Source organism: Fusarium flagelliforme (genome assembly GCF_020744385.1).
Source record: "Fusarium flagelliforme strain FIESC 12 MPI-CAGE-AA-0113 chromosome Unknown B0J16scaffold_6, whole genome shotgun sequence".
NCBI lineage: Eukaryota > Fungi > Ascomycota > Sordariomycetes > Hypocreales > Nectriaceae > Fusarium > Fusarium flagelliforme.
Window position 1 is genome coordinate 2,438,419 of NW_025763508.1, and position 10,501 is coordinate 2,448,919.

Sequence of the window (10,501 nt, forward strand, 5' to 3'; positions counted from 1 at the left end):
GTATATTAAATACTTAATTTTAGATTATTTTAAAGTACTTAAAGTATAAGAAGAGTATTAGCCTTAATTAAAGATTATAATATAATTTATAGTTAAAAACTAATTAATTAAGTATATATAATAATATAGGAAGGAAAAGTATAATACTTACTTAACTATAATACTTGCTTATTATATATATTATACTTAAATCTATTTAGTATATATATATAAAGATTATTAAAAATTACTTATCTTACTTTTATTAAATAAAAAAACTAATAAAAGAACTAATATATAATAATTATATAATTATTAAACTTACTTAACTTATAACTAATTTATTATATTTTTTATAATAAATATACTCTTTAATAGTAACCTTTATATTATTTATTCTTATATCTCTTTACTAAGCTAGCTTAACTTGTCTCCCTCTGGGCTGTAGCTCTATGCTATTAGTCTTATGTCCTGAAATAAGCCGTTCTCGCGATCGCTGGAGAACAGCAAGCGCTCTAGGTACTGCGATCCCATCATAAGCTATTGCGCTTTCATCTATCGACTGCCCGTTGCACAACTGATTTGCCAAGTCCCATCCATCGCACAATGCCAGATTGGCTCCGAACCCAGCGAATGGGCTGAGGGCGTGGTTGCTGTCGCCTATGAATATTGCAGGAATAATATCCAGCTCCTTGTGATGGAAAGGCTTCTTGTCGTGTGCGTTGAGAGCGAAAACCGTCTTTGGATCGGTGTGGGTTACAATAGTTCCGAAAGGTTCTTGAAGTCCTTTGCCAAGATCGAGGGCTCGCTCCGTCACTTGCTGCACCATCTCTTCGTCGTTAAGGTCGAGTGGTGGGACTTGATCTCCCTCGAGATGCCCTACACCCCATACCAAGCTGTTCTGATCAACAGGTGAGAAAAAGCATGATGCACCAGTTCCGGAGAGCATGAAACCCCAGTCTCTGTTCACTGGAGCAGGAGCAGGCCCATCGAATCGTGAGATGCCTCCGCGTAAGATTGCCCCCGCAAACTCAAGGGTATCTTCAGGTCGTAGACATGTTCGCAGCTTACTGTGTGCCCCGTCTGCGGCGATAAGCAGATCGCAAGTCTCTTGTGAGATTACTTCACTTTCGGCTGATCCTCGTGCGACCTGAACAGACATTCTGCCGTCTTGGAGTCCATGGGCTGAGATGCAGCGAGAGTTCCACTGCACTGAGTCGTTTGGTCGAAGATTGTCGTGAAGCACCTGTCGAAGGTCCTTTCTTGCTATCCTGACGCTGGCCGATGGTAACCCTTCAACCGGTTTATGTCGAAAGCTTGCGTACTCATTCCAAGCTGGGCCCCATATTTTGAAAGCGCCTTCGTTGTTCAACCCAGAAACGGCCTTATCCAATGCATCCTCAAGAAGCCCTAGTTTCTTCAGGGCAACAAGGCCACCGGAATTGTCGTAGCCAGCGAGCGATAGCGTATATCCTTCACGTTGCGCGCTCACGTCGGGGGAATCCCGGTCGTAGAGAATGATGGTTGGCTCTTTCAATCGAGGATCCCATAGTTTGCGCAGGGCAATAACAAAAGCTGATCCTGCGACACCTGCGCCGGCGACGATAATTGTCTTACCCTCAAGAAAGTGTCGTCGAGGTGGTTCTGTGTCCATTTTTTTGACGTATGTATGAAGTTATTGCAGAAAACTAATTCCGTAACGATCAGCGAAGTGCCTTTAAATATTTACGACTCGAGCCTTTGTACCTACCCTGCCTCCTATGCTTTGGACTAGACAAGCAACTCGTCTGTGATACAGTGAAGTTGCTAGGAAAGAGCCGTGTAAGTGGTCTCCAGCTGTGGTGCATACACTGATTTCCTATTTAGTGTATACGGATTGCCTAATTGAGAGCGGACAGGGGTTTCGAAGGGTTCAGATGCCACTTCCCTTGGCATGTCGGAGTAAAAAAGCTTAACTTGCGGGAGAATTCGAAACTTGCCCTGACATTCCACTTATAAGAAAACTCCGTTGGTGAAATACTTGTGCCGAACAATGTCAGGATGATAAACATGTACCCATTAATGGGTACTGAGGTAGAGAAGATATACAGGTGCACTTTCAGTTTGGAAGGATCTCGCTTACCTGCCTTAGCAACATTCTATCAAATGTGCTCGGTCATGAAACATCTTCTTTCGAGTTAAATCGGAAGGCACATACCCAGACTGGTCCCAGGAAGCAACACGTTTGTTCCTCTTTTTCTCAATAACGCTCTTCTCATGATGCATCGACCAAGTAGCAAGGGTTGCCTGGCTATCCCCAAGATGGTTTACGAGTAGCCCCATTTCAATAGAACTGAAAGTTTGGACCTGCCGACCATTGAATTGGCTTGGTCTGAATGCAATTCGCGTAATTTGATATGGAGTTGTCTTGTAATAGTTGACTGACAGGTACGGATAGGTATACGATAGTTAATAGCAGCTGTCTAATTGGCTGACTGGGCCAGAGGTTGCAAAGTCGACCTCACCATAAACGCCATTGTCTCTCTATATATGGTACCTAAATGGAGAGCAGGTAGTATGTGTCTTTTCACATGCTCACTATCAGCAATGCAACCAGAAGAAGAATAACCAGATAGTTCGAGACGATGTCTTGTCAGAAGGGCAATAAAATGATTCATCTCCGATCCACTAAAAAGTTGGCCGATCGCAAATTCGCACCATGACCCCGCTATTGACACCCTCTCCCCTCCATCAGATTTCCAAACCCCACCAAAATATTCATTCCCATCAACTTCGCAAAAGACTTCATATCCTTCCTGTCGCCATGGCCTCCGAACTCGCGGCCCCTCCCGTGCTGTCGACACCAGATGATCATATCCTCGAAGTTCCTGCTGCCGACTCCATCCCGACCTCGACACTCTCCGACGATGCCCTCCGCACAACGTACGAGGTCGTGCGTACAGCCGACGAGATCCGCGCTGGAGAATGGAAACGAATTGGATTACAGTTCCCGGACTTCATGCTCGTTGATGCTCCCCGTGTTGTAGAAGCCTTGTCTAAGGAACTCGCTGCGCATGATGGCCAAGAAGAGGGCAAAGCGGAGAGGAGGATATATGTCCTTGCCGACAGTAGCTACAGCGCCTGTTGTGTCGATGAAATCGCTGCCGAGCACGTCTCAGCGGATGTTGTAGTCCATTACGGCCGAACCTGTCTCAGTCCCACCAGTCACCTTCCTGCGATATACGTATATACAAGCCACGGCCTGGATTACGAGGTGACGATCAACGAGATCAAGAAGGAGTTCGGCGACAAGACTGTCAAGCTGGTCATCATGGCTGACCTGACATACCAGAACCATGTCGACAAGGTAGTATCGTTACTGAAGGAACAAGGTTATGACAACACATTCTCTACCGCGGTAGCCCGCGACCCTGCCGCTTTGATTCCCAACCGCAAGATCCTCTCCGACGAGGCCCATGACGACGAGCACTGGAGGGCCTACTCAATCATTCACATCTCCGACCCGCCCTCGGCGCTTCTACTCGCTCTCTACACACGCTTTGCCTCGTTGCATGTCCTTTCCACGCCCTCCTCTCCGGCCCTCGAAAATCCTACGATGCGAACCGCAGGTCTTCTACGTCGGCGATTTGCCAAAGTGCTGTCACTTGCTTCCGCTGGTGTCATTGGTATTCTTGTCAACACGCTCTCGGTCGCGAATTATTTGAGTTCCATCAATACTATCCGTGAGAAGATCGCTCGCGCAGACAAGAAGAGCTACACCATTGTCGTGGGCAAGCTGAACCCCGCCAAGCTGGCGAACTTTGCTGAAATTGAGGGTTGGGTTGTCGTGGGATGCTGGGAGAGTGGTCTCATTGAGGATGATGCCGGGTATTGGAGGCCAGTCATCACACCATTCGAGCTTGAGGTCGCCCTGATGAGCGAGGAGGAACGAGTTTGGGGCAGCGAGTGGTGGGGAGGCATCGAGAAACTGGGGCTCAATGACAAGCCTGAAGATGTGACAGAGGAAGCGGTGGAAGCTGCTGCAGAACCAGAGGAGGAATTCGATGATGTCGCTGGCGGTGTTGAAGGAGAAGAATCTGCGCCCCCAGAGTTCGATATGCGCACTGGAAAGCTGATCTCTTCAAGTCGGCCGATGCGACTCCCGGTTCGCAAGAACCCTTCCGCGACAGCCGCTGCCGAGTCGAACGGCGACGGTCAACCCAGTTCATCCCAGCAGAATGATGCTCTTATCAAGCGCAGTGTCGGTGAACTGGCAAGCATCAACGGTGTGGCAAGTCCAGGAGCTGAGTTCCTTCGTTCCGGTCGAACATGGCAAGGTCTGGGTACCGACTTTGACAACGAAGCCAGCACGTTGGTCGAAGAGGGCAGGAGCGGTGTCGCAAGGGGATATGAAGTTGGCGAATCAGGTCGACACTGATTGAAATTTATATACAAAAGTGATACCATTTTAGCATCATACGGCGTTGGGATATAGACAAAACATAGGCGAATATTGATGGATCAAGTTACATTTATTGGGGTACCTAGTATATGGTTCTTATTCGTGACTCGTGTAAAGTTATAGTCATATTATATACAATAGAATCATCAACCGGAGCAGCCTCCAGGGCATGAGCTGCGGTAAAACCATTATCTGACTCGGAGCGCTCCCTCACCTTTAGCTTCCCTTGTCCTCCTCGGAAACATACGTCGTCAACATTGTATCATGTTGGTCATAAATCTGTATAAATCCTTGCACAAAATGAGAAATATGTTCTAGGAGATTTCATAATGCATTAAGCCGCCTTCTTTGTGACAACCATCACTGGCCCTTGACAGCTTGTCCAGTGGTCCTTGACGTGGTGAAAAGGACCGGGATCCCTGGCGCGAGACATGATGCGTTGTGGTCAGGCACCTGTCCAGGGACATGGGACAAACTGGAGAGCTTGTGAAGCTACCATCTGGCGGTCATTGGGTTGGGGTATTGTGGTACTCGGGCATGTATGTAAGTGGAGAGCAGGATGTGGCCGAAAAGGCGGTATCCTCAATCCGTGTTGTTGTTTCTGGTCCGTGCTTGCAGTCGAGTCAAGCCAAGCGCAATAGCCATGATGCTGTTTAAACATAGACACGGCGAGAGTGAGGTCGGCTACGGCTGCTGTGACGGGAGCCAGAGCGAGAGTGGCTTCGGTGGCTGTGACGGCTGGAGTGGTAGGATCGGCGAGAAGTGTGGTGGCGGTCGTAAGCGCTCATGTGTCCACCGTGCAAGAAAGCGACAACAGAGGTGATGGCGAAGAAGATGATGTTCATGATACCAAACGCCCAGCAGGCCTTGAGCATAGTGCATGGCTTGTTATTGACAAGGTCGTAGCTGGGGCCAATGACACGAACACTGCCAGCAGAGACATCCCAGTCGTCGGAGCGGCGAATGCTAACGCAGTCGGTGTTTCGGACGTAGCGCAGGTAGTAAACGGCAGCGATGAAGGCGCCGAAGAAGAGGGCGTCAACGAATGCGACAAAGTGAGCGTTTGTCGAGGAGCGGTGGTAGCTGAAGAGAGTGAAGATTGCCCAGGCGAGAGCGAGAACGGAAACGATGAAGAGGATGAGGATAGAATCGGGGGTCAAGGCGTTTTGCTTGACGAAGCCATCGACGAACCAGGCGAGCATGCCCATACACGGGATCTAGGATTGATTGTTAGTCTGATGGTCGCGATTCATTAGATGGTGTTTTACTTACCAGAGTGACGATCTGAAGAACCCGGAAAAAGACGAAGAACATTGCGAAAAGCATCTTTGCGGTTTAAAGCTTTGCAGCTCTGACTCGAGGATTGGGTTGAAGTCGCACAAAAGTCGGAGTAAGCACCGTTGGTGACGTGCGCGATGACTTTGACTTATACGAACGAAGCTTGAAGCTGGTAGGTATAAGCAACGCTGTTATAGTCGGTGAAAGACTAAATGAGTGGTCGCTTGATGAGAGATCAAGAAGTGAGCGAGAGAAAGAGGAGAAGGAAAAAGCTCAGGGTGTGTGGGAAGAAAGGTCTGGTTTTGTAGCAATTCGAGTTGTTCAAAGACTTGATTTGAGTCTTGAACTACTGCAGTAGAATCTCATTTGATTTGAGGTGGTTGGTGCATGCATGGAAATAGATGGCGCAGGAGCCACGAGGAGGTGGGATGACCCCTGTAAAACCACCTACACCCCCTGTTGCTTCAGTGAGTTAATTTAGTGGTTGGGCTCTGTTGGGCGCTGTAAGAAGAAAGGTTTCTAAAGTCTTGGGCTCGTATCACCAAGTCTATGGAGATTAAGTCTATGCGTTGTGTCAGTCCAAGTCAGAGCATCATCTCTATTACTTCCCCAGATTTGAAGTTTCTACCTCTTCAACGGTCTTCCTGGTCGGTGATGCCGAAATTGTGATCATGACGTCGACCTGCACTAGCAATGCAAGCACTCAACAGCCAAATCATCAATTGCATCCAGAGATTGATTGAGGCAATTGAGTCATAAATCAAGGCACCCTTTTTCTATCTCTATTTAGCCAAGACTGGCCCAATTCTAGACCCTTATGGTTGCGACGTCATCAAAATTCAAGAGGCTGGTCAGCAACTAAACTCCCTCACGGACCCCAAAATGGAAAAAACTGGCACAAAACAAGTTGGCTGGGAATAAAAAAGAGAAACGAATATTGCACCCAAAACGAGAAAGGCCCGCTAAATGATTCACTCAAGACCCTTGAACCGGTAAACCCCTGGCTAGCAGTAGTATTGAGTATCTCATCGGTGGCTGGTGAAGATGAACCTGCATCTGCATCTGCAAGCCCAAGATTCAGATTCACTCAGGAACATGATCCAGACTTGCATGAGGCGGTGGACCGGATTGAACCGTTCCGTTTGTTTCAGATAATAAAACTTTCGCTTTCGGCAGATCCGCATCGTAGCAGCACATCAATGGAGTACTTTTAACGGGGATATCCATTCCTTTTTTTATTTTTATTTTGTGGCTGGGGATCAAGACAAAGATCACCAGGTACCATCTAATGTTGCAGAATTAGTTTGTCGTCTACACTCCTCGCTAAAGTCTAGTCTATTCACCGCATAAAATTAAGTATACAGGTAGTCCGTCACTACAGGACTCTCACTATCTCGGCCTCTCCGGATTCTGGTTCTCTCTCTCAGCGCTGGACTGAACCCCGGGCCCGTGTCCATGTCCGTGCCGTTGGACCCACCAATCTCCGTGCTCTGGCCTCCGTCCGCTCCGTCCGTGTTCAGCTGAATAGGAAGATCAAAGTCGGTGATGAGACTCAAGTCAACATCATCATCGTATTCATCACTCTCTTCTTTTTGTTTTCTCTCTTCAATCCAGCAATACGATCTTTCATGCGCTCCATTTCCGATGTTCTCGCTTGCCCCGCGTTTCCATGGTGGTATCTTCGCTCCCTCAAGTCTTGGACTCAAGTGATAGTCGACCTTGTCACTGTACTGTACCCTCTCATCGTCTACAGATACAGAAGCTAGTGACTGCAAGATACTGTATATGAGAACCCATCGGCTCCGTCGTGCCGTGGCTGGGTTCATGTCGCCAATATCGTCGGTCTTCTCAAAGCGCTCGAATGCTTGAACAAGTTTGTTGGGACCAGATCGGGCATCCATCTCTTTCGCGTTGTAACTCTCCGCATAGGCAAGCCGTATCCTCCTCTCAATCGTGTCCATGTAATCAGCCCGCTTCTTGTGGTCGGCTCTTCGAGATGAACCTCTTGATCCCGGCAATAAAGGATATGGGTGCGGAATATGAGGGAAGCGATACTTCTTGTCAAACTCGATGAGCATATCTGTCATTGGCATCCCGTCTGTGTCTGGCTTGATAGCGCTGTTGGTTGTCTTCGATGCTAATGTGAGGATACTCCTCGACTGCATTTCCAAGACACCCCAGACAATGTCTCGATCCACAAGACAATCGTACAGCGCGCCAAAGTCTCCTTGCAACTTCATCGCTAATGACCGAGTCAACCATCTGTCTGGTTCAGCGACATCACTCGGGCGCCCCGATCGACTATCTGATTTTGTGGGTGGTGAGGGAGGCCAAGATCCATACTCGTGCTCAAAGTGCTGTAGGAACATGTCCTGCAGTCTAACAATCGCCCTCATCTCTGAGACAGTCTCCGGGGTGAACATGTATATATCCTGATATCTGAAGCCGGCAAGGCGGTCCTCGGCTGCCTGAACGCGGTCCAGCATCTCCTTACTGGCCGTCTCCATCAACTGCCTCGTGTTTGGAGAGATGCGCTTGAAGTCCTTGTACTTTTGTACCAGATCGTACATGCCCACGCAGTGCGTGAAACATTCTCTCCAACCTTCTTCCCACTTGACGTCCGGCTCCTCCGCCCACATCAACAGTGACACTGCAACTGAAGGGTTGTTTCGTACATCGTCGAGGTCTCGGTTGTAGATGTAGCGCACTATCTGACTGACATTGTCGTTGTTCGGTGGCATGTAGCTGTCGAGCCTCATGTGAAGATCTGATAGAGCCTCGTGTAGCGACATGCCTACTATCGAGGCGTTGAGTAGCAGCGCAAAGAAGTTGCGAGTTGTTATCTGATGACGCAGCTGATCGATGCTCTTGACATTCTGCGGAGGCGGGAAATGCATCCTATACAAGATTTGTCCCCCCATGTCTCCAACGCTGGTACGTTGAGAAGCAGGAGGTGTAAGTGGTCCATCTCTAAGCTCATTTCCCAGTTTCCCTCCGTAACTTTCACTCGTAGGAGAATGAGATGAATCCTCTTGCCCCTCAAGTGAACCTTCGTTGAGAAGAGAGAGGAGATATCGGCTGTTGGTTGCTTCGATGACAAAAGATGATATCCGCATCGTTGGCAAGTTCTGTCCTTTGCGTCCGAGATAGATGAGAACATCTCCATTTGGATCCCATAGTTCTGGATCTTTCCGAAGTTTGTTCCACTTGGTTATGGGCTTTCCTCCGCCACACCAACGTTTTATCTGCGGTGCTGATGCAGGAGGAGTTGGAGGTATCGGCGGTAACTTGCCAGTTGGTGGTGGTCCTGCGAGTGGTATATTGCACGAGATCTGTGACCTTGGCGATGGTGAAAGAAGATATTGAGAAGGTGTCGATGAAGATACAGATGCCAGGCGCGATTCTGTTCGCGATGTCGATTGTATGTCCCAACCACGGCTTTCGGTTGGACTGGGTCCAGGACTAGGGATGATTCTGGGTTGTAGAGTATCGGCACTTGGTCGACTCGATTCATCGTCTTCGTCCAATGGTTCCTCCTCCTTTTCTTTCTTACGAAAGGTAAAGGTCTTTGCGATAGTTTTTCGTACATCGTCGCTTCGCTTGTCGATCATTGATCGCAATCCACTCTTCTCGATGGTGCTGTATTCCTCTAGCATAGTCGCCCTCCTTGTCCTCCCATGAACCCAATCCTCTGTCGGCGAAGCAAGCTGATTACTCAAATAGGCGTCTCTGTTCCAGTCTGGTGCTGTCATTGGTTTGCCTCTGCTTGCGATTGACATGGCATATTGTGGCATTGGTGGTTGATACCGAGGAGACATGAGTGGACCACCTGGTGGCATAGAATTATCGACATAAATGCTTTCACCACTTGAAGACGTGGCTATGGATTGAGCTCTTCCATGCTTTACTGGATCTTTACCCTTTGCCTGTGTCGTTTTCTTGCGCGCATATGCGCTTCGTGCCGACATGGCGTATAAGATTGATGTGGCTGTAGGTGAATAACTCGCGTATCGTGGACGGTGGTGGAAGGCAAGGTATAAGTAAGATATATGAAGTCTTCCTACAATGGATCGAGTGACATTCAAATGAAAACTGATTTATATTAAGAGACAGGTCAATCTTGGACTTGATGGTGTGTAGAGTCGCAAGAGAGAGGGCTGCCTCGTCGCAAGCACAGTATACAGATATAAAGACGACAAGGAGGCTTATACTAAGGAATAGTAATCTGTATAAGAACGGTCAATCATCAGGGATTATTTCCTACCATCCGGAAAAGAACTGACTGGACGCCTTTGAACCCCCTCGCCGAGCCTGGACTACCAGGCTTTCTTACAAGGGGACGGCCGCAGAGCCGCGGTATCACGCAGAGAACTCACTGATAACGCCCGCAAGACCTTGAGGTTTCGCTGGGCCAGGGCTGATGTGCTTCTTAGCGTAAAGCCAATTCAACGGGAGCTTTGCCCGTCTTAGACCCAAGGATCCGGAGCCGGAATGATGAGAGGCGAAACGTCCAAGCGATAGTTCAATAATTACAACTCTTGTAATAGAAGTTGATGAATCTGAGACAATTCGATGGTCTAGAGTCATCTCTCTCATATTATAAACACCAGACTGTTACCAGTAAGCGCTACGAAACAAGACGATTCATGCGTCCATGATCTATCATTTAAAAAGCATTTCCGAATGCTTCGTTCTCGAGTCTCTTCTGTCCATTCATCACATCTCACTGTCTTCTTGGCAGCTGGTCATCATTCGCGAGGTCTGAGCAACTGATAAGCATCCATGCCAGCAAATGATAATCCC

The 10,501-nt window shown here is 48.2% G+C and overlaps 4 protein-coding genes across 4 annotated transcripts; 1 reads left to right on the plus strand and 3 right to left on the minus strand.

Annotated features, from left to right (window-relative positions):
- Window positions 1-348: 348 nt before the first annotated feature.
- Window positions 349-1,900, minus strand: B0J16DRAFT_177043 (uncharacterized protein). The gene is made up of 2 exons (XM_046122518.1): window positions 1,730-1,900; window positions 349-1,667 (listed from the first exon to the last, which is right to left on the minus strand). Exon 2 carries the CDS (start codon window positions 1,631-1,633, stop codon window positions 392-394), a length of 1,242 nt encoding a protein of 413 aa, XP_045980347.1. The 5' UTR covers window positions 1,634-1,667; window positions 1,730-1,900; the 3' UTR covers window positions 349-391.
- Window positions 1,901-2,703: 803 nt separating this feature from the next.
- On the plus strand, window positions 2,704-4,487 carry B0J16DRAFT_347665 (Diphthamide biosynthesis protein 2). The gene has a single exon (XM_046128596.1). It carries the CDS (start codon window positions 2,783-2,785, stop codon window positions 4,394-4,396), a length of 1,614 nt encoding a protein of 537 aa, XP_045980348.1. The 5' UTR covers window positions 2,704-2,782; the 3' UTR covers window positions 4,397-4,487.
- A 580-nt stretch (window positions 4,488-5,067) lies between these two features.
- Window positions 5,068-6,234, minus strand: B0J16DRAFT_177046 (uncharacterized protein). The gene is made up of 2 exons (XM_046122519.1): window positions 5,693-6,234; window positions 5,068-5,637 (listed from the first exon to the last, which is right to left on the minus strand). Exons 1-2 carry the CDS (start codon window positions 5,744-5,746, stop codon window positions 5,074-5,076), a joined length of 618 nt encoding a protein of 205 aa, XP_045980349.1. The 5' UTR covers window positions 5,747-6,234; the 3' UTR covers window positions 5,068-5,073.
- A 792-nt stretch (window positions 6,235-7,026) lies between these two features.
- Window positions 7,027-9,862, minus strand: B0J16DRAFT_177060 (uncharacterized protein). The gene has a single exon (XM_046122520.1). The coding sequence runs from the start codon at window positions 9,664-9,666 to the stop codon at window positions 7,051-7,053; it is 2,616 nt and encodes an 871-aa protein (XP_045980350.1). The 5' UTR covers window positions 9,667-9,862; the 3' UTR covers window positions 7,027-7,050.
- Window positions 9,863-10,501: the final 639 nt, after the last annotated feature.

Excerpts from the sequence above, each read along its gene's own strand:
- B0J16DRAFT_177043 (XM_046122518.1), bottom strand. The coding sequence starts at position 1,633 with ATGGACACAGAACCACCTCGACGACACTTTCTTGAGGGTAAGACAATT.
- B0J16DRAFT_347665 (XM_046128596.1), top strand. The coding sequence starts at position 2,783 with ATGGCCTCCGAACTCGCGGCCCCTCCCGTGCTGTCGACACCAGATGAT.
- B0J16DRAFT_177046 (XM_046122519.1), bottom strand. The coding sequence starts at position 5,746 with ATGCTTTTCGCAATGTTCTTCGTCTTTTTCCGGGTTCTTCAGATCGTC. Across the intron at positions 5,638-5,692 it reads TTCTTCAGATCGTCACTCTG|ATCCCGTGTATGGGCATGCT; the intron begins GTAAGTAAAACA and ends AATCAATCCTAG.
- B0J16DRAFT_177060 (XM_046122520.1), bottom strand. The coding sequence starts at position 9,666 with ATGTCGGCACGAAGCGCATATGCGCGCAAGAAAACGACACAGGCAAAG.